This window comes from Mobula hypostoma, chromosome 13, assembly GCF_963921235.1.
Source record: "Mobula hypostoma chromosome 13, sMobHyp1.1, whole genome shotgun sequence".
Classification (NCBI taxonomy): Eukaryota; Metazoa; Chordata; class Chondrichthyes; order Myliobatiformes; family Myliobatidae; genus Mobula; species Mobula hypostoma.
In genome coordinates, this window is record NC_086109.1 from 32,321,089 (window position 1) to 32,344,126 (window position 23,038).

General features: G+C 39.5%; 1 protein-coding gene across 4 annotated transcripts in view; it reads right to left on the reverse strand.

Annotated features, from left to right (window-relative positions):
* brpf3b (bromodomain and PHD finger containing, 3b) overlaps nucleotides 1-18,862 on the reverse strand; it is an 87,029-nt gene extending 68,167 nt beyond the window's left edge. For 3 of the 4 annotated variants that reach the window (XM_063065512.1, XM_063065513.1, XM_063065514.1), the window contains exons 1-2: nucleotides 18,550-18,862; nucleotides 5,182-6,577 (exon numbers count right to left, since the gene is read on the reverse strand). In XM_063065512.1, the coding sequence (XP_062921582.1) occupies nucleotides 5,182-6,566 (1,385 nt within the window). In that variant the 5' untranslated portion in view covers nucleotides 6,567-6,577; nucleotides 18,550-18,862. Of the gene's footprint in view, nucleotides 1-5,181; nucleotides 6,578-18,186; nucleotides 18,524-18,549 lie in introns of those variants that run through there. The other variant, XM_063065511.1, reaches the window with a different exon arrangement.
* Between the last annotated feature and the right edge of the window lie 4,176 nt (nucleotides 18,863-23,038).

A 23,038-nucleotide genomic window follows, 5' to 3' on the forward strand; every position in this document is an offset into this window, starting at 1 on the left:
TGCACAAGAAACTTCGTGGGTCAGAAAATATGCAGATTAATAGTAGGAAGGGATTTGCACTGATTGCTAAACTCAGTTCCAAAGACAGTCAAAACTATAAATGGGTGGAAATCAGATAAAAAGAAAAACAGCAGTAAAGTTAATATACAGAACAGAATGAATTCAAAACATCAGTTTCACTAGGACATTACTCAAAATGCGAGTGCCAATTTTGCTACATGGACCGTAGCAACTCTTAGTTTCAATCCTGCCAATTCTGTTTGATAATCTCTCTAATGAAAGATTAAAGACTTGAAATAGCAATTCGGCTAAAATGCAACAGATGCTGCTGACTGCTGAGTATTTCGTACATTTTTTGCTCTATTTCAAGATTTCCATAACTTGCATTATTTTGCTTTTATACTTTTGACAGACTGTTATTGGGACAGCAGATTTTCATAAGAAAGCATGACTACTGAAATATTTATAAGGGAATTTCATGTGTCAGCAGAAGAGCAATTGCAAACAGAATTAATGGATTATTTCTAATTGTTACTTGAGAATGAGGAAACAAAAGCAGCAATCTTGTACTGGTTATGTGCTATTTTTAAATTACTCTCATCATGCACTTTAAAGCATCAAAATGGCTTAAAATATGCTTAGACTACTGCAAACACCTGGATCAACAAAATCCAAGCCAGATGTTCCACACAATCCAACCTATCATACAAAATATAGTGGCATGCAAAAGTTTGGCCACCCCAGTCAAAATTTCTCTTACTGTGAATAGCTAAGCGAGTAAAAGATGAACTGATTTCCAAAAGGCATAAAGTTAAAGATGACACATTTCTTTAATATTTTAAGCAAGAAAACTTTTTTTATTTCCATCTTTTACAGTTTCAAAATAACGAAAAAAGGAAAAGGACCCGAAGCAAAAGTTTGGGCACCCTGCATGGTCAGTACTTAGTAACACCCCCTTTGGCAAGTATCACAGCTTGTAAACACTTTTTGTAGCCAGCTAACGGTCTTTTAATTCTTGTTTGGGGGATTTTCGCCCATTCTTCCTTGCAAAAGGCTTCTAGTTCTGTGAGATTCTTGGGCCGTCTTGCATACACTGCTCTTTTGAGGTCTATCCACAGATTCTCGATGATGTTTAGGACAGGGGACTGTAAGAGCCATGGCAAAACCTTCAGCTTGTACCTCGAGGTATCCATTGTGGATTTTGAGGTGTGTTTAGGTTCATTATCCTGTTGTAAAAGCCATCCTCTTTTTATCTTTGGCTTTTTTTTTAAACAAACGGTGTGATGCTTGCTTCCAGAATTTACTGGTATTTAATTGAATAATTGAATTCATTCTTCCCTCGACCAGTAAATGTTCCCCATTCCACTGGCTGCAACACGAGCCCAAAGCATGATCGATCCACCACTGTGTTGAACAGTTGGGGTTCTTTTCATGAAATTCTGCAACCTTTTTTCTCCAAACATATCTTTGCTCATTGCGGGCAAAGAGTTCTACTCAAAAGGTGAACAAGCCTGATGCATTTTGGAAACAAGTCCTGTAGACCGATGAAGTTACCTCCCCCTCGTACCCCATCTGTTACTCTTTTTTATGCACACATTTCTTTCTCTCACTCTCCTTTTTCTCCCTCTGTCCCTCTGAATATACCTCTTGCCCATCCTCTGGGTCAACCCCCCCCCGTCTTTCTTCCCGGACCTCCTGTCCCATGATCCTCTCGTATCCCCTTCTGCCTATCACCTGTCCAGCTCTCGGCTCCATCCCTCCCCCTCCTGTCTTCTCCTATCATTTTGGATCTCCCCCTCCCCCTCCAGCTTTCAAATCCCTTACTCACTCTTCCTTCAGTTAGTCCTGACGAAGGGTCTCGGCCTGAAACGTCGACTGCACCTCTTCCTATAGATGCTGCCTGGCCTGCTGCGTTCACCAGCAACTTTGATGTGTGTTGCTTGAATTTCCAGCATCTGCAGAATTCCTGTTGTTTGCGTTAAAATAGAACTTCTTGGCCACAGCGAGCAAAGGTATGTTTGGAGAAAAAAAGAGTGCAGAACTTCATTAAAAGAACCCCTCTCCAACTGTTAAGCACAGGGGTGGATCGATCATGCTTTGGGCTTGTGTTGCAGCCAGTGGTATGGGGAACATTTACTAGTAGAGGGAAGAATGAATTCAATTAAATACCAGCAAATTCTGGAAGCAAACATCACACCGTCTGTAAGAAAAAAAAGCCGAAGCTGAAAAGAGTATGGCTTCTACAACAGGATAATGATTCTAAACACACCTCAAAATCCACAATGGACTACCTCAAGAGGCACAACCTGAAGGCTTTGCCATGGCCCTCACAGTCCCCTGACCTAAACATCATTGAGAATCTGTGGATAGACCTCAAAAGAGCAGTGCATGCAAGACGGACCAAGAATCTCACAGAACTAGAAGCCTTTTGCAAGGAAGAATGGGAGAAAATCCCCCAAACAAGAGTTGAAAGACTCTTAGCTGGCTACAGAAAGCATTTACAAGCTGTGATACTTGCCAAAGGGGGTGTTACTAAGTACTGACCATGCAGGGTGCCCAAACTTTTGCTTCCGGCCCTTTTCCTTTTTTGTTATTTTGAAACCATAAAAGATGGAAATAAAAAAGTTTTCTTGCTTAAAATATTAAATAAATGTGTCATCTTTAACTTTAACTTCCACCATTCAGGGCCCCAAACAGTCCTTCCAGGTGAGGCATCACTTCACCTGTGAGTCGACTGGGGTGATATACTGCGTCCGGTGCTCCCGATGTGGCCTTTTATATATTGGCGAGACCCGACACAGACTGGGAGACCGCTTTGTTGAACATCTACGCTCTGTCCGCCAGAGAAAGCAGGATCTCCCAGTGGCCACACATTTTAATTCCACATCCCATTCCCATTCTGACATGTCTATCCACGACCTCCTCTACTGTAAAGATGAAGCCACACTCAGGTTGGAGGAACAACACCTTATATTCCGTCTGGGTAGCCTCCAACCCGATGGCATGAACATCGACTTCTCTAACTTCCGCTAAGGCCCCACCTCCCCCTCGTACCTCATCTGTTACTCATTTTTATGCACACATTCTTTCTCTCACTCTCTTTTTTCTCCCTCTGTCCCTCTGAATATACCTCTTGCCCATCCTCTGGGTCCCCCCCCCCCTTGTCTTTCTTCCCGGACCTCCTGTCCCATGATCCTCTCGTATCCCCTTTTGCCTATCACCTGTCCAGCTCTCGGCTCTATCCCTCCCCCTCCTGTCTTCTCCTATCATTTTGGATCTCCCCCTCCAACTTTCAAATCCCTTACTCACTCTTCCTTCAGTTAGTCCTGACAAAGGGTCTCGGCCTGAAACGTCGACTGCACCTCTTTCTACAGATGCCGCTTGGCCTGCTGCGTTCACCAGCAACATTGATGTGTGTTGCTTGAATTTCCAGCATCTGCAGAATTCCTGTTGTTTGCATCTTTAACTTTATGTCTTTTGGAAATCAGTTCATCTTTTACTCGCTTAGCTATTCACAGTAACAGAAATTTTGACCGGGGTGCCCAAACTTTTGCATGGCTCTGTATATAAAATCACTATAATTTGATTTATGTGATGTGAAAATATTGTTCCAGTATCTTTGAAAATATTCAATGGTCATTAAAATTTATGCTCTTCAAAACAATTATTTAGAAAGAATCACTTTTCATAGTTGCAAATTTCACTCAAAATTCTACCTAGAATCATTCACTAATATGTGGATCATTCAGCCCATATTTCAAACATCTGTGAAAGTATTCACAAAACATAAAAAACTACTGGAAGACTAACTTTCTTCAGAAAACACCACACACTACCCATTCACAAGTCATGATGCTACATACCACTCTCAATTCAGTGGAATGAGTCACAATACTCGAGGAAGCCACAGTCCAGAACTTGCTTTTCCTATCCTTTTCCAGGGAAGATCTTGACTTTACACTTCACCACCACTTGACTTCAATAGGATCAGCAATTAACCATTCAGAGAAATCTGGGATTTGATTTCCATATTCTTGACAAGGTAACTTGTCAAATTGACAAAAAGAAAGCAAAAAATAAGAAATGAAATACAGTGGTTTCTGGTTAATTGGGGCAAACGCTTATTTGGGAGAACTCTTAAAGAACAAAAACTAATCGAGAAAGTAGCCAGATTCCCTTTGTTTATTTAGTACACTATGCCACTTAATTGGGACAGGAAGACTATTGCTAAGGTTTCTAACTAGCATACCGTTAGATACTACACTGTGCTTAGAGTAAACAGTTTTTAAAATTGTGCCAGTGGTGTGTATTTGTGTTCAAAAAGCAGTGAATTTTGTTACAGATAGTAGGTGAGAAATTAGCAATAAGACAATTCAGAACCGTTTTGTTCACAGCGGTTTCAAGTATTCAGGCTTCAAGATGCCAGAAAAAGCCAGGAGTGAAAATGAAACTATTTCGCTACCACAACAAATTAGGAACTACAGAGAATTTGAAGGTATCGATAAGCATCTTGAATGTTACAATGAAAATTAAGATTTAGAGGATGCAATCTTCCAAAGTATTCTATGAAGGCAGTCATTATTTGCACTAGATGTCTGTGCTGATTTTGCTCATTTACAGTGAATCAAAAAAACATGACAGCATATACTGGATGAATTCCTCCATCAATAACTATTAGGAACTAATAAACAGTTTTATAGTACTGTATTGGTAGTGTTCTAAGTTTTTCTGTATTTCGTTTAAATACATCATTTGTTACTTACTTAAATGGTAGTTTGTCTTTTATATACTTTTTTTTAAAATCTATTTTCCTAACATTTCGACTAATTGGGCCAAAATGTACTGGTCCCAATTAACCAGAATCTACTGTAGTTTAAAAAAAAATTATGGGATTTTAAGAGGACGGAAAGTCAAAACAATGTTTTTATAAGGGAACGAAGTGTATTTTCACAATCTTTATTTATTACACAAACCCAATTAACTTTCTACATAAAGAGTCCTCTGATACATCCTGGACAAGTCCAATATCCATAAAACAAGTTCCTAAATCCTACACAAAAATAAGTCATAATGTGAAAAAGTATCTAGTGCTTTCCCATAGAAATCATAATGTCTCTGAAATGAAATGGTACATTAGCTTGCACAAAACAATGCTGTAGCCAAGTTTAAAGAAAACCTCACCTGTGAGTAGGTATCTGTGGCACAGTCACTACTGGTACTGCTGCGCGTCGTTCTTCAAGAAGATTTTTAATTTTTTTAGTTTTCTGTTTAGATTTGGCTTTGGTCTTTTTAGTTGACACTTTCTTTGGACTCTCTCCATCCTCAACATCTTCTACTTTATTCTCTTCGTCTTCCTCCGCCTCATTATCATCCAATGCAAGTATCTTTTTTACTGACCCTGGCGGGGAGTGAACATCACAATATGCAGTTTTTCGGACGCTGAAAGTTGTCCCATTGGCACTAGTTTCTCGTACCGGTTCCATCTTCATGTATAAACCAGTCCGCTGAGCACAGGTCACATGGAATGCTGTATAGCAATTAGCCTTGTGACACTGAATAGATGCACCAGCACCTTTTTGTTTGCAAATATAACATACTAACTTCCACCTAGCAGAAGGAATGTTCTCAATGCTGTCTATTGGCTCCAGGAACACTGTGTTAGCGAAGCAAACTTCTGGTATCCATAAAGCACAAACTACATGAGCCCAGCGGCCATCATCTGTCTGTTTAAATGCACCACCATTATTTGGACATAAAGCACAATCAACAGGCCTAGAAGGAGACTGCAGACAGCAGCGGCAAAGCCATTGTCCTTCTGGAATATATGGTACTCCATAGCACTCCTGATGTACAGCAAGATTGCAGATATCACAAAATAAGATTACATTGCTATTCTGACACTCACCATCCATACAAATGCAACAAACTGCATCTTCATCAATTAAAGATTGGGGATCGCCTTTATTCCGGCTTTCAAAATAGGATTCTTTTTCCAGTTTGTCCATGAGGTACTCAAATATTTCTTGTGATACTATGCCAAGCATATCACTCTTGCGCTTTTCATTGATCATTTCTAGCCATGCATAATCCTCCTCATCCATATCATATTCAACCTCACCATCCAACTCTTCCACTGACTTTTCAATGTATCTGTAGTATGCTGATGGTAGGGGAGGGGCATCAGGGAGCTTGTAATCAATAATTCTAAAAGATGGTTGAGGTAATTCAGCAGATGGCCCAGCTGAATGTTTCGAGGCTGACTCTTTCCTTTTGTCTTTGCAGACTGTTCTTTTTGACTTTGAAGGAAAGAGAGGTTGTTCACTATTCTCTTTATTACTGTTACATTCTGTAATTTCTTGAGCAGTCAAGTCATCTTCAGTGATGATCTTTAAGGTGTCAAATATGCTAATTCTGTGAAGTCTGCCATCAATGTCTACCTCAACCATTCGTTGTGCTTGAGCATACGTCAATGTTTCTCTATTTGGAGAACACTTAAGTCCATAGGGAGAGGGGGAGCGACGACCTCCACAGTTATTTCTCATCCTTCTCCGTGGTTTTCGCATCATCCACTGGCAATCTGTGAAGTAAGAATATAAGCTGTGTAAAGACAAAAATTTTCACCAGTGGTCTTTCCTTTTATTCCTTCTAAAAATAAAACAAAAACATAATATTTATATCTAAGCTAGGCTTGAAAGGATAAGAATATAATTACACTATTGACATTTGTTTACATAGTCCCTATTCTATTTACTGTAATGATAAATATGACAAAAAATGCATAAAATTAAACTGAAATAGTAGGGAGTGTTGGAAGCTCGGTGCCTCAAATTCAATTCCATGTATCCTCAGAACCATGACTTATGTAAAGCTATATAATTTGAATATTGAACCCAGGCATCCAGTGTCTTTTAAAGGCCAGAGTTATACTGTTCAAACAAGTCGGGTAGATGACAGTATTTTTCATATGAAAGGATTTTTGTTTTCATTTTCTCGTAAAATAGAACATTTATGACATATTCATATAACAGACAAAAAAAGTCCAGGCCAAATCTATCATTCTGCTGACTAGAAATCAGATCATACAGAAAACATACACAGAGCTTTTGCCCTCTTGGATACCTATTTTCAAAAAGGAAGCATTTCACCTTGATCAGCCTCCAGGCAGTCAGATCTAAAAATCAAAAGGCTTTCAAGAAATACTTCAATATTACCTCATGAACCTACTGTCAAGCCCAGTTACCTACACTTTTCAAAGTGTGGCACACCTCCAAAAGAATATGAAGAGCACTCCCCTGTAATTTCACCATTACTCCATTATCTCAAATCAAAAGAAAAACAAAGGACTCACCCAAAATATATGATCAATAGAGCCCAAACTAATATATATACTTTAAATAATATTGAATAAATTAGTTATTAAGATCTATTTTTTAAGGATTGGCTTAGAATAAAATGTACAGGCTATTTTGGGCTAAAGGTACCCCTTTGAATCAAGGAAAAATCGTGTGAAAGCAAGTATTCAAGTATCACCATCTTCATTCCTGCAACCGACTTTTCATAATTCCTCTTTAAATACTAGGAATACTAAGGTAAACGTAGAAGTGGGAACCTTTTCCATCCCAATTTTTGGTTAGCAACTGTTTCCAAAAATGACATATGATCTTTCACCTGATCTGTAAAGTTGCATAAGAAACATTTCTTCTTTTTAATTACATCACCACCATTCAGTGTGGAGTCCAGTGAGAATGAATGAGGATGCTTTTTACTTTATAGGCAATTTTAGAACCTTATCAAATGTAAAATCTGATCACACTCAGCTCATTAGAAACTCCTTATTGAAGCAAACATTCTCCAGGTTGAAAATACAGGCCATCATTACTGAATTTCAAGTGGCTAGATGTTTCAATTCAATTCAATACTTACTTTAATTTCAGCATGAGCCATTCTCAAATGTAAATATCATTTTTATATATAAACAATAATTCAATCCTCGTGCTTTGTATGGATAGGATCTGTTACCAGTTTCACTTGCCTTTAAATTCTTCTTTTGAGAATAGAAAGAATTAGAATTTTATTTCTTACATCCATCTCGGAACTAGGGAGTAAAAATCTTTATGTTGCATCTCCATCACTGTGCACAAGGAATAACGAATGGAAACATGGGAGGATATTGCCCAAACACAAAGATTGTATACATAATTGTTTTGTACAGTATATATGTATGTACAGTCTGCAATCAAAACAATCTGTATTGATAAATCTGATGGCCTGGTGAAAGAAGCTGTCCCGGAGCCTGTTGGTCCTGGCCTTAACGCTTCAGTACTGTTTGCCAGACGGAAGCAGTTGAAACAGTTTGACTTGGGGTAGCTGGAGTCCCTGATGATCCTCTGGGCCCTTTTTACACAGTTTATTTTACTACTTTTGTCATAAACTAATAGGCACATTCATGCTATATTAGTTATAGATGGAAATCAACTCTCTTTTGAAAACCTGTGTACAACTTCTCAATTCAGGTTTCCTCATTCCATAGTTTTAAATCCAATCGAATTGAAAATCAAGGACCCTAACCAGCAACTGGATAGAAATCAACCAGATGTTTCATCTTGACTTTTCCAAATTTTCCATAGCATTTGTGGGCAACACCAGGTTGAGAGGGTTAATGTTCAAAGGAGGGTCACAAACATTTACATGGGGATATTAATAAACTTTTGAATTCAAATAAGTGACAAATGAAATGCTTGCATAATAAAATTGCAATCACTAAGCATAACAGACCTTAAACAATTTTACCTTTATCATAAAATGGAGATAGAAGAATGAAAGGAAACTCCAAGCATATTCCTTTCCAGACTATACGGATGGCTGCTGGATGTCACTTATTAGATTTTAAAGCAGAACTTTTCTACACAAAGACGAGCAAATTAAAGACCTGTCAGCAATAAACTGGGGAATGTTTAAGACAAATAATAAAAGCACATTAAAGGTAAAGTAAGATAATGTGAGGATAATGAATTATAAGATGATCTAACAGAATCAGACAAGATATGAGAGGACAAGGGGCCCTGAAATTCTAGCGGGGAATTCTAACTTTAGACCCTGTGATCTTTAAACTCAAATGGAGACTCATTCAAAATTATATACAAGTTTTTGTGGTGGCCATGCCTCCACTGTTGGTTCAATACATAATACCAAAAGCAAGGCAAGAATGAATATCTATACAAATGGCCCACAAAAGTGCTTTTTGATTTTATTCAATATATAACAGGAAATTAGATAATATCTGTATAAACTAATTATTTTTCACAATTATGGCAAGTGCAGATCCAGTCTGACTAAAACGTTAACTCATTCAAGTCTTCTCATGAGCATTTTTTCCAGGCTGACAACTTTGGAAGGCATGAAAAGTGGATAAATTCAGCAAATCTGCAATCAGGTTATTGATAAATGTTGAACTTGCTAGACTAAATGCAAAAGCTGGGTGACTGGAAGTGCAAACAAAATATATATTTAACTGTTTGATTCAAAAGGTCAGACACAAGCCCCCAACTCTATAAAAGGCCTATATGTGTTTATATTATACTTACAAAAATACTGAGGAATTTTATTAATATTTACCAATGTTAAAATCAACCCCATCACTGGGCAATATCAATGAGTATTGACAATGTGTGCAATATAATATCACAGGCATCTCAAATATTTTATTTCACATCTTTCTTCAATGAATATGCAGCTGCACAGGTATCTATCTACAAATAAAATGTGCACCCTTTTCTTACCAGTAGGCAGCAGGTTGAAGAGATTGAAGAGGATCATGAGAAACCAGAATGTTTATAAAACCAAAGAGATAGGGAAAAAGTTGAAGTTTCTAAAACAGAACCAAATTTGTAAAATGAAAGGCAAAAAAAAACTCGAGGGAAAAAAACTATTCTTCTCTCATACCAAATTTCTAAATAAACTACTCATTTCCCATCTGAATCCAGTCTATTTTTAAACTTGCATTTATTATTTGCTAGTTTGCCCTATTTAGATTTTGAAGACCGAAGTAGATCATTTCTTTAGCAATGCCATCCCACTGTTTTTTTTGGAAAAGTCCTGAATGAAAATAGCATGACCAGTAAATTTACAAGGATAGAGAATTATACTCCATAAGTCACCCTCATTTATCACATGTATCAATGAAAAAAATAAAAACTCATTATGCCAAAGTAACCATACCAACATTAGAGAAATATAAATTCAATAAGCCTCTCATTTAGTCACAAAAACAAGTTAGTATGATTTATATTTAGTATGATTTATTTCAGCTTTTATTTCTTTCATCACTTTCCCAGTGGGTCAGAAGTTTACATACTCTTTGTTATTATTTGGTAGCATTGCCTTTAAATTGTTTAACTTGTGTCAAACATTTTGGGCAGCCTTCCACAAGCTTCTCACTGTAAGTTGCTGGAATTTTGTTCCATTCTTCCAGACAGAACTGGTATAACTGAGTCAGGTTTGTAGGCCTCCTTGCTCGCACACGCTTTTTCAGTTCTGCCCACAAACTTTCTATTGGATTGAGGTTAGAGCTTTGTGAGCACCTTTGCTCCATCCACCATAAAGGCGGGGTTTCCCAGTGGTCACCTATTTCAATTCAACTTCACACTCTCAATCTGATATGTCAGTCCACAGCCTGCTCTATGGTCACAATGAAGCCACTCTCAGGTTGGAGGAGCAACGCCTCATATTCCATCTAGGTAGCATCCAACCTAACGGGATGAACATCAATTTCTCTAACTTCTGGTTATAACTCACCTTCTCTCTTTTTCCATTCCATATTCTAGCACCCCTCTTAACTTTTCTCTTCTCCTCACCTACCCAGCATCTCCCTCTGGTGCCCCTCCCCTTTCCCTTTATCCTATGGTCCACTATCAGATTCCTTTCTCTCCCGTCCTTTACCTTTCCAACCTATCATCTTCCAGCTTCTCACTTCATCCCCTCACCCACCCATACACTTTCTCCCTCACCTGGTTTCACCTATCACCTGCCAGCTTGTACTCCTCCCACTCCCCCACCTTCTTATTCTTCACCCTCCTTTCCAGTCCATGATGGATCTTGGCCCATAACGGTGACTGTTTATTCCTTTCCAAAGATGCTGCTTGACTTGCTGAGTTCCTCCTGCATTTTGTGTGTGTTGTTCACGTTTATATATTTCCTTCCTAAGTTTTCTTTGAGATTGTAATAAATGTTCCATCAAGACCCATTTACTTTAATATCAAGTGTAGTAATACATACTATACACAACAAATTTACAAAATATGTTAATTTCTTGTAATGGTATTTACATGCTGGTCCCAGAATAGATCCTCTAAAATGATAATACAAAGGAATTTAAAGTTACCAACACTCTCCACCTCCAATCCCCAAATGAGGACCTCTGGTTTCTTCATCAACAATGTAATAGAAAACTCTAAAATGGACAGTCCCAAGCCCAGCTGTGAATCGAGGATTAGGCATGCAGCCCAACTCATAAAACTCAAGAGCTACAGAAACACCAACAGAAGCTCCAAAGACCTCATCCCTGGGAGAGGAAGGATCTTCACCTAGAAGATCTATCATGTGGTGAAAGTGGAAGCCACAAGGCCAATCGACCTTTGGCCCAGGACGGAGGACTGCCGCCGACTGCCTATGTCCCAGTAGGAGTGATGGGCTTAAGAAAAAGTCAATGTCAGCACTCAGAGCATCCTCAAAATGCCAGCTACCTCCCTACAATGTGCCCATCAACTCCACCAGTTCTTATGCTACCCACCTTTGTGAGTCAATTTGTTGCTGCAGCACCACTCAGCCATATTTTCAACCTCCCTTCAATGTGCTGATTCATCACCACCTTTGATACGGCCAAAGACATTGGTGTCATCAGCGCCTCGACAGACTTGGTCATCACAACTCGGCAAGTTGTTTTGTTATGTCTCCCCTCTCGCTGTGAAAGGGGGACACTCCTTCTTCCCTTTTTTAGGAAGGGAGAGAGCCTGTAGTATGTCGAATTATGAACGATTAGTTTTTGTCGTACTGCAGATCATGGTCTTTCTTGGGGGCTTTATTATTGCTTGCTTGGTGGGTGGAGGATTTTGATGCTTTTTTTGCACAAGTAAGTGGGGGTGGAGGGAGATGGTTGCTTTGCTACTGCTTGTGCGTGGGAGGGTGGACAGGGGGCTTTCGGGTTCTAACATTTTTACTGTCACTCATTCTTTGGGGCACTCTTCTGTTTTCATACATGTCTGCAAAAAACAATTTCAGGATGTATATTGCATACATTTCTCTGATATTAACTGGAACTATTGAAATTATTGAGTTGGAGTTGCATCAGTTCCAGGGAATCAGTAGCGAGCTCATCAAAATGATTAAACATTGAAGTACTTTCAGGCAGCCAAGGGACAAATGTCAACTCTTTTTTAAGTAGAAATTGAAATATACCGATTAATTTTTAAATGTTACCTACATTTCAATTTTGAGGTAATAATATTCTACATATCAAAGAGTGTCAAGAAGATTGTTTAAGCATTAATACAGACCATTTAAAAATGTCCACCTCAACCTCAAACAAGAAAATAAATTTTCTAAAGTATTCTACACTTATAAAAATTTTATTAAACCAAATCTTACATTTCAAGGTTACTTAAATGTTGCAAATTAACCCAACTTTGGAAAACCAGGGAATAATTGACAACTGCATTTGATTAATACTGTAACTGTAAAAAAAAAGGAATTGTCTTTTCCCTTATCTACATTCATCAGCTCTCCTTACAATAAAATAGTTTTAGGCAGTCAAGTCACAACAATACACATAATGTCAGCAATAATTTACAATAAAATGAAAATGGTAGGACATTTTGTTATGTACTTAAAATAAGATACTGCCACCACATTAATACAGCTTGTCAAGTTTTCCTCCATCTGAGCCAGCATGCCATTGTTCAAACAAAAATCCATTACTTGCTTATAGGCCTCAGCTATGCACAATAAAAAGCTATGCAACAAAAAGTCGCGTCCAATCTTTATTTGACATCCTTAAAGGCCAATTTATACTTGTGCATCAAATTGATGCCTTAAGTACAGTGTAGCCACGTACCCTACACCGTACCCTACCCCATAGCCTGATGCGCACCTCCCCAAAAATGTAACTACGCGTCGCGGCGACGCAGACCACAACAGCTGTGATTGGTCCGCTTGGTAGCATTGCATTTCCTGCTACGCTGCAGTAGCTTCCCATTGGGTGATTGAAGGGCAGGGAAGGAACTCTGGCTGCAATGCTTTTCATAAAGCTTTACAGACCTCTGAAATTATGGAGGACCCTGTGCTTGACGCTAGTTTGTAGCAGCTGCTACAGCCTATTGACTTCCACCTGAAGCTAAAACTCGAATGGTGATTGCCAGTCTCTGGGTATACTGTGCGTACACTTATGCAAAATAAATCACTGGAGACAATGAACCAAATCTTCAAATCTACCTGCCGACATCCAAAAATATTTGAAATGCATTTCCTCATCCATGTCTCTCGGTAGCCAGACAAGCACAGAAAATTCACCCTCCTTCAGTTTCAGTCGCCATTGTTTGAAGTTAACACGAAGAACCCAACACAGTGGCATAGAAACCCCACCGCCAACTAGTGTTTAGGCAGTGAATTGCAGAGCGATGCAAACACAACAACACACAAGTATAAAAACTCACAATGCCGTAGCCCACTTGCGAAGGCTACAGCGTAAGCTAGTACGCACAAGTATAAATCAGCCTTAAGAAGTTGTTAGCTTGCAATTAAGAACTAAAGTCCTGACCAATCTTTCCCTTGCGAATCCTTGGAACTAAGGCCAATTCTAATACACTTAAATGTTTTGATTAAGAGATGCAGTAGATTGGAGATAAAATTTCACTTTCCTGAAGTGTACATTGAAGCTATTTATTTGATAACCTTACTCAGCCTTGGGGAACCAAGATACATGGATTTATTAGTTTCATATTGATTTATTGTTGTCACATATATCATAATACAGTGAAAAGCTTTAGTTTTGTGCACCATCCACAGAGATCATGTCATGCATAATTACATAACGAGGAAAAAGAAAACAGAATGCAGAATAGAAAACTTAATCCTCAGAATGGTACCCAAAATGTTTTCTGTCTTCTTACATTGCTTAACACTGTGTCTGTTTGTTGATAGTATTTTATTAACAAGAATGCACATTTGGAATGCAGGATTCAGTGAATTGCAAACTTTTAAAAAAACTAGGAAACTGGTTTGCCATAATTTGTAGCTCAAAAAGACCCTCAACTTCACCAGTTTAGAGTGTTTGATATGGCTCTTTTTAATTTGCAACCTTGATGAACATATTGGTATTGGTTTATTATTTTCACATACAGCACTTGAAAGTTTATCCTGCATACTGTTCATAAAGTGCATTGAAGTAGTACAAGATAAAACAATAACAATGCCAAACGAATTGTGAAAGCTACAGAGAAAGTGCAGTGCAGGTAAACAATAAAGTGAAAGATCATATCGAGGTAGAATATGAGGTCAAGAGCTCATCTTATCATATATGCGGATGTTTGATAACTTGGACATACAGTGGCATGCAAAAGTTTGGCCACCCCGGTCAAAATTTCTGTTACTGTGAATAGCTAAGCGAGTAAAAGATAAACTGATTTCCAAAAGACATAAAGTTAAAAATGACACATTTCTTTAATATTATAAGAATTTTTTTTTATTTCTATCTTTTACAGTTTCAAAATAACAAAAAAGGAAAAGGGCCCGAAGCAAAAGTTTGGGCACCCTGCATGGCAGTACTTAGTAACACCCCCTTTGGCAAGTATCACAGCTTGTAAATGCTTTTTGTAGCCAGATAAAGTCTTTCAATTCTTGTTTGGGGGAATTTCTCCCATTCTTCCTTGCAAAAGGCTTCTAGTTCTGTGAGATTCTTGGGCCATCTTGCATGCACTGCTCTCCTCAGGCCTATCCACAGATTCTCGATGATGTTTAGGTCAGGGGACTGTGAGGGCCATGGCAAAACCTTCAGCTTGCACCTCTTGAGGTAGTCCATTGTAGATTTTGAGATGTGTTTAGGTTCATTATCATGTTGTAGAAGCCATCTTCTTTTCATCTTCAGCTTTTTCAGACGATGTGGTTTGTTTCCAGAATTTGCTGGTATTTAATTGAATTCATTCTTCCTTCTACCAGTAAATGTTTCCCGTGCCACTGGCTGCAACACAAGCCCAAAGCATGATCAACCCACCCCCATGCTTAACAGTTGGAGAGGGGTTCCTTTCATGAAATTCTGCAACATTTTTTCTCCAAACATACCTTTGGGAAGAATGAATTCAATTAAATACCAGCAAATTCTGGAAGCAAACATCACACCATCTGTAAAAAAGCCAAAGATGAAAAGAGGATGGCTTCTACAACAGGATAATGAACCTAAACACACCTCAAAATCCATAGTGGACTACCTCAAGAGGTGCAAGCTGAAGGTTTTGCCATGGCCGTCACAATCCCCTGACATAAACATCATTGAGAATCTGTGGATAGACCTCAAAAGAGCAGTGCATGCAAGACGGCCCAAGAATCTCACAGAACTAGAAGCCTTTTGCAAGGAAGAATGGGCGAAAATCCCCCAAACAAGAATTGAAAGACCCTTAGCTGGCTACAAAAAGCGTTTACAAGCTGTGATACTTGCCAAAGGGGGTGTTACTAAGTACTGACCATGCATGGTGCCCAAACTGTTGCTTTGGGCCCTTTTCCCTTTTTGTTATTTTGAAACTGTGAAAGACGAAAATAAAAACATTTTTCTTGCTTAAAATATTAAAGAAATGTCTTTTGGAAATCAGTTCATCTTTTACTCGCTTAGCTATTCACAGTAACAGAAATTTTGACCGGGGTGCCCAAACTTTTGCATGCCACTGTAAGCTGTCTTTAAATGTGGTGGCATATGCTCTCAAGCTACCTGATGTGAGAGGGGAAAAGAGAAAATGTCTGGAGTGGATGGGGTCTATAATTATGTTGGCTGCACTACTGAGGCAGCAAGAACTGTAGAGTCCATGGTTTCCATGTTGTGCTGAGCTGTATCGACAACTCTCTGGATTTTCTTGTGGTCACATGCAGAGCAGTTGCCTTACCAAACCCTTATGCATCCAAGCTGAAAGCTTTCTATGATGCAGCTATAAAATTTGTTCAGTCGACGGGTTCATGCTGAATTTCTTTGGCTTCCTGAGGAAGCTGAGACATTGGTGAGGTTTCTTGGCCGTGACATCAACATTGTTGGACCAGAACAGGCTATAGGTAACGAATGTTGACTCCTGGGAACCTGAAACTCTCAACCTTAACACCACTGACGTTGTTGCAGATGCACCACCCCACCCCTTCCTGAAGTCAGTGACCAGCTCTTTTATTTTGTTGACATTGAAAGATTGTTGTCATGACACCATCTCTATTTCCTTCCTGTACTCCAGCTCTGTTGAGATACAGACTACCACAGTGGTATCACCTGCAAACCTGTAGACAGAGTTAGAGCAGAACCCGGCCTCTCAATCATGAGTGAATTGTGAGTAGAATATGGGGCTGAGGAAGCAACCTTATGGATCACCAATGTTTAGAATAATTATGGGACGGTGTGCTACCTATCCCTTCTAAGTGCAGTCTGCTGGTCAGGGCATCAAGGATCGAGTTAGAGATCAGCATTAACTCCCAGGGGTCCAGAGTTTGGTGATGAGTTTGCTTAGAATTACAGTACTGAAGGCATAGTCTGACATACATTGGTATCATTGCCATCCAAATGCTCCGGAAATAAATGTTGGGCCAAGGAGATATCATCTTCCATAGACCTGTTACAGTGATAGGCAAATTGTAGTGGGTTGAGATTATCTTGAAGGTTGGAGATGATGGATGCTAAAACCAGCCACTCGAAGCAATTCATGATGATAATTATCAGAGCCACTGGTTGGTAATCATTAAGGCACGTTATCTTATTTTCCTTGTGTACAGAGATGATAGTGGTCTTCATAAAGCAGGAAGAATGATAGCCTGACCAAGGAAAGTTTAAAACTGTCTGCCAATAACTGTGCCAGCTGATCTGCACAGAATCTAATGACACAACCAGAGACACCCAGGCCTGGTGCGTTCTGCAAGATTGATTTTACGCCTCTAATGATGACTGGAGTTCAGGTGCCTTGGGACACTGTCACGGTGGGTGTTGACATATGCACTTCTGTTTAAAATGTGTTAAGGAAAAGAATAGGGTTCAGTCATCACTACTGCCCAACTTTGTTTTGTATGTAAGCCGTGCCATAGCTCACTGGTACTTGATTTTGGCCTGATACTGTCAGCATATCTGATAGTTTTACAGAGCTCATACACATCTTGATTTCTCATAAAAGTCAGGGTCACCTGATTTAAATGCCGCAACCTAGACTTCCTGGTTCATCCATGGTTTTAGGTTTGGACACATCTTTAGTACACAGTCCTCAACACATTTACTGATGAAGTCCACGATGGTAATGACTAACAGCTGAATCTTTGAACATAGAGCAACCAACCAGCAAAGCAGTCACGTAGAAGCTTGTGTTTCCTCAGACCAGCACTGTACCGGATACTTCTCCTGCTTTACTTTCTGCTTGCATACAGGGAGCATGTACCAAAGTATAAAAGGAGTTGACTCCATATATACAGAATACGTACATAATTCAGTTCCCCTGGTTTTAATAAACTACCAAATACATATTAATATGCACAACACTGTTGGAAATCGTTGACATGGCCCGAGGTCCCAGCTCAGTGTTGTGTTTACTAATTCACAGCCTCAGGTTGTAACACTATGATATTCGCGTGTTTTCCATTTGCATCCACACCAAAGCAGGCTCAGCTGTTCAGTGACGTAGACGTTATCAGGGGAGGGGCCAAGTGGTAACTGACGTCACTGCAGCAAATAATTTTCCCGGGCGCATTTGAATTTAACTCCTGTCGGTTCAGGCAACCGTCCAGGCCGCAAATAAACATCGCCACCAGAATAATCTAGCAGACCCCAGTTCAGGACTCGACCTGCCCGATCCCCGTCCATTCTGCTACCGACTCCGCCCACACCCCTAGGTGGAATTTTCCAGAATTTCCCCCTTCAACACTGACCCCCTTATTTCCCTCCCCCCAACATGCTCAATCACTACGTACCTTGCTAACGGATGTACAATGGCAGACGGTGATCGGCAACGGCTTCAGCCAATTGCCAGTAGCGAAGCCAGGAACCGCGTTCCAATCAGGAACGGCCCTCTTGCCCGCGGCCACCAATCAGCGTGGCGAGAGGGCGGGATCAGCTCTGACCAGGTTCGGTTGGACGGAGAGAATTTACAGTGGAACAAGATGGCGACTCTTCCCACAACAAGCGACCCCCAACGCATATTAATTACAGACCTCTAACGGCTGACCTGAGTGCGTTTCATTCGCCGGCGGCAGCGCATCACAAAGCTCACAGCTCCACTTTACAAATTACTGGCAAACAAACGCGCACAACAACGTGTTAAAAACGCCATTTACCTTGTACGCGAGACCAGCAAAGTCGGGGCAGAGGAGGGGGGGGCCGAGGGAAAGAAGAGAGAAAAAAAAATTTCCTCCGGGTCGCAATTATAATTAATGGCACCAGGAGCGCCGGTTATCTGCCGTTGTTCAACGCTGAATATGTCGTCCCCTCAGATCGGGGCGCTTCATAGTGCACCCGATGGATGTTTCGTCGGAGCCCGGCGTCAACAAAGACGGACTTTAATGGAGATTTTAGTGTAAGGAAGAGTACGTAAGATAGCGGTAGGAACGCGAACCCTTGCCGCTGGTTTGGGAGGGGGGAGGAGGTGTGGGTTGGGGGAGGGGGAAAGCTCTTTTCAATCACAAGCCGGACACGCCCCTGCGCATGACCCGAGCAAACGGGAAACCCCGTGCGGCGGTGGCGGCGGCGACGGACGGGCGGGCGGGCAGCGGCCGGACGCGCGAGAGGTAGGGACGGCGGTCGCGAGCTGTTGCCGGGCGCTCTCCGCGTGCGCGCGTGCATAGGGGTGCAGCAGCCCCGGACGGCTCGCCCTGCACTGAGACTCGGCAGAGGAGGCGTCAATCCTAGTGCAGTGTTAGCGCTTCGAATGATGGGCGGGCTGCAGGATCTCCACTGTCAAGCAGTGGTTTTAATTGTCCCCGGCATTAACAAGTTAAATACACCGGTATAACACCTTAAGAGAATAAGGACACTTGTAGCAACTTCCTGGGGTTTGAGCTGCCACTGACGGTCAGGCTGTCCTCTTAAAGCGAAGGTTCGGTTGCGCTCAATGAGAATTTCAAGAGCTAAAATTCAAGAACTTCAATCCAAATAAAGTTTTTAAACTTAAGAAAAGTTACGTTTTGCAAACAAAGCAGGGGATTTGGCACACCTCTATAGATCCTTGAAACTTGCACAGCGTTGAGACTTAGTAACTTGCAAGAAAACATTAGGACACTCAAAAAAAGGCTGCTGGATGAACTCGGGTTAAGCGGCATCGAACTGGGATCTGCACCCGCATCAACACATACATCTTGCCCCTAAAGATGCTGCTTGACTCGGTGAGTTCTTCCAGCAGTTTATTTTTTCTCTCTCTTCTAGATCACAACATCTGCATTCTCACAATTAGGATAAACGTTTGAAGGCTAAAGATTCCTCGCTCAAGGATTTCGTTTGTTTACTATATTCATTGTTATTCTTTGATTAAAACCAAATATTATGCAAAATATGCCCTTGAAAAGGTGTGGAATTTCAAACTAATCTCATGATACAAGTTGTCCTTTTGCCAGTCTCTGCAATTAAAATGTAGATGAAATAAATAGTGTACAGCGGTGGTTCGGTTAACGCACTTCGTATTGCATTATGAGAAATGATCGGAGCGAATCCACATCTGCAAGAGAAACCTTATTACGATTTGAAGTGAAAATTCGATCCTATGATTTAGATTGATCAGTGTGCCGGGATAAAATACTACAATAAAAGATGTAAAACAATCAAATTTTATGTGTTTAATATACCCAGTTGCAGAACACTTCAACAGTGTGTTTTCGAACTGTCACTTCGAATGGTTTGTGTAAAGCAATGTATTTTTAAATTCTTTCCCTACCACGGTGAATGAAATTGCGTTCATTGAGTGGCACGTCAACATATAAGCACCACACAGGTTGAAATTGCTTTAGAGTAGGCAGAATCCTTCCTACTAATTTCCAAGTAACAATCCAAATTAAATCAGATTAATAATCATGTTGGATGTTTAATTGGCTATTGAAGTGTAAGATCCATTTTCATTTACTATCTTGTCAGTATAGTTTAAATTGCATGTATTAAACATGGATTAACGTTTTTCAAGTTTTTTTTGGGTTACAAATGTATTAGTAATTGATTCATTTTTGCCTCAGGCACTCTAGGAAACATGACCAGCCTCAGTTTTATATATTTTCATAAACTGAGTGTTACATTTTACTGAGGTAATTAAGAATTAAAATTGGTTCAGTTATTTTGTATTCGAGAATGACAGTATCACGAATAGCATACCATGCCAACATTCATCAGTCCTGACAAAGGGTCTCTGCCACTGTGCTTCTTCCTATGGATGCTGTCTGGCCTGCTGCGTTCCAGCAGCCTTTTGTGTGTGTTCATGCCAACATTATCAGAAATGGAAGGGCTGTATTATTTGACACAAATAAAAATTGAAAATACCGGAAAATGTATTTAACATTCCTGGTCCAAGACTCAATCTTAACTGTTTATTATTTTTCTCTTTCCTCAGATGCTGCTTTGCCAACAGTTTCTGTTTTTTTTAATTTCAGATTTCCCGTAATTGCAATTTTTAGATTTTTGTTACATACTACAATTCTTTCATAACTTGCAGTGCAAGGGACTTCTCTTACTGTGTTTGCTTTTGTTACTGACATTCACACCAGACTGGCACTAGCTTGAATCTCAGAAAAAATTCACTCACACTGCAGATGACTTGCTGCTGTCAAGGGTTGTTCGCGCATTATTTCTATCTTGTACTCTTCCACACAAATCTGTAACATGCTGCCTTATGCACTTACGGTTCTCCATGAAAACATTTGCTTTATCCCTTCCAACACACTAAAACACTTAATTCTTTTTTATTTGGTTATTACTGATTTGATGCAATCAATATAGTTCAAAGAAGTTGCAAGAAAAGGTTTGTGAACCCTTTGCAATTACCTGGTTTTCTGCATTAATTACTCATAATATACAGTCTGATCTTCATCTAAGTAACAGATAAATGCAATCTGCTTAAACTAAATACACACAAACAAATGTACTTTTCATGCCTGTATTGAACACATTGTGTAATCATTCACAGTCCAGGCTGGAAAAAGGATATGAAGCCTTGTATTTAATAACAGGTAGAAACCCTAGCAAACATTTCTTGTAGTTGCTTATCAGACTTGCACATGCTGAGGAGGAACAATAGACTATTCCTCCAGACAAAACGGTTTCATTTCACCAGTATATCTGGGATACTTTACATGAACAGTCCTTTTCAGGTCATGCCACAGCATCTCAATTAGTTTAAGGTCTGGACTCCAATTTGGCCATTTGTTTTTAAGCTATTCCATTGTGAATTTACTTTTATCTTTCAGATCATTGTCTTGTTGCATCATCCAACTTCTATTAAGCTTCAGGTGACGGATCAGTCTCCTGTAAAATGTCTTGATACAATTCTGACTTCATTGTTCCCTCAATGACTGCAAACTGTCCAGGCCCTGAGGCAGCAAAGCAGCCCCAAACCATGATGCTTCTGTCACCATGCTGCGCAGTTGGAATGAGATTTTGGTGTTGGTGTGCAGTGCTCTTTTTCCTCCAAACATAACGCTGTGCATTTCTGCCGAAAAGTTCAACCTTTGTCTCACCTGTCCACAGAACATTGTGGAACATCCAAATGGTCTTTGCAGCAATTTTTTTTGCAGAGTAGTGGTTTCCTCTGTAATGTCCTTCCATGAACACCATTCTTGTAAAATGTTTTTCTTAGTGGACACATGAACAGAGACTTTAGCAAGTTCTAGAGATTTCTGCAGGTCTTTTGCTGTTAGAAAAAACATTACCCCACAGGTTCAAATATTTTTTGAACCTAGACTGTGATTGTTGAAATGGCAGACTCAGTATTGACAAGAAGTACTATAATTGTGTTAGTCTATCATTGTGACTTAGATGAAATTCTTACCACATTTTGAGTAATTAATGCAGAAAGATAGGTTCACAAGCTTTATCTTGCATCTGTATATTGATTAGTACTAAACAGATATGCATCGTAAATGGCAACAACAGTATTGTTTACAAAGTTTTTGCCAGTTTCAGATACACTTAAAATGACAGACTGGTCAATTTCTCCCGCCAGTTTCTTTAGCAAACGAAACAGAAGTTTTCTCATCAAATACCAAATTTGAAGGTATGCCTATTAATTTGGAAATCATTGTTATGGTTGCAAAACCTTTAGCATGTATCTGAGTTGATAATAAATTTACTTTGAACTTTGCCTGTAATGTTGACATCTTCATGGTAGTAAAATAATTAGAACAGAATTACACACTGGTTAAAGACTAAGATTATAGGTTGAAAAAAGAAAAAAAAACAAAAACTGAAGAAATAAGAGGTGAAGTTGCAAAAAATCTTAAAGATATGCAGCTTTTTTAAACTTAATGACATCTACAGACCTTGAATATTCCAAAATAGTTAAAAAACTAAATTCTAATAATGGGGCTTCTTTATAAAAACTTAAGTCAATGAAATATACAAGTATTGAGAAAAATAAACTTTTGCAAGGAAAATTTTTAGAAAGTCATCAGAAATGTAAAGACATTGCAAAATCAGAATATTGACTAATGAGCAGTATGATAAGTTGCATTATCAATTCAACCAATTTCCCCTGGGATCAATAAAGTATGACTATGACTATTAACAAATAACACAGTGAACAGGCACAACAGTAGGTCACAAAGCTTTTCAAGCCTATTCTGCCATTTGACA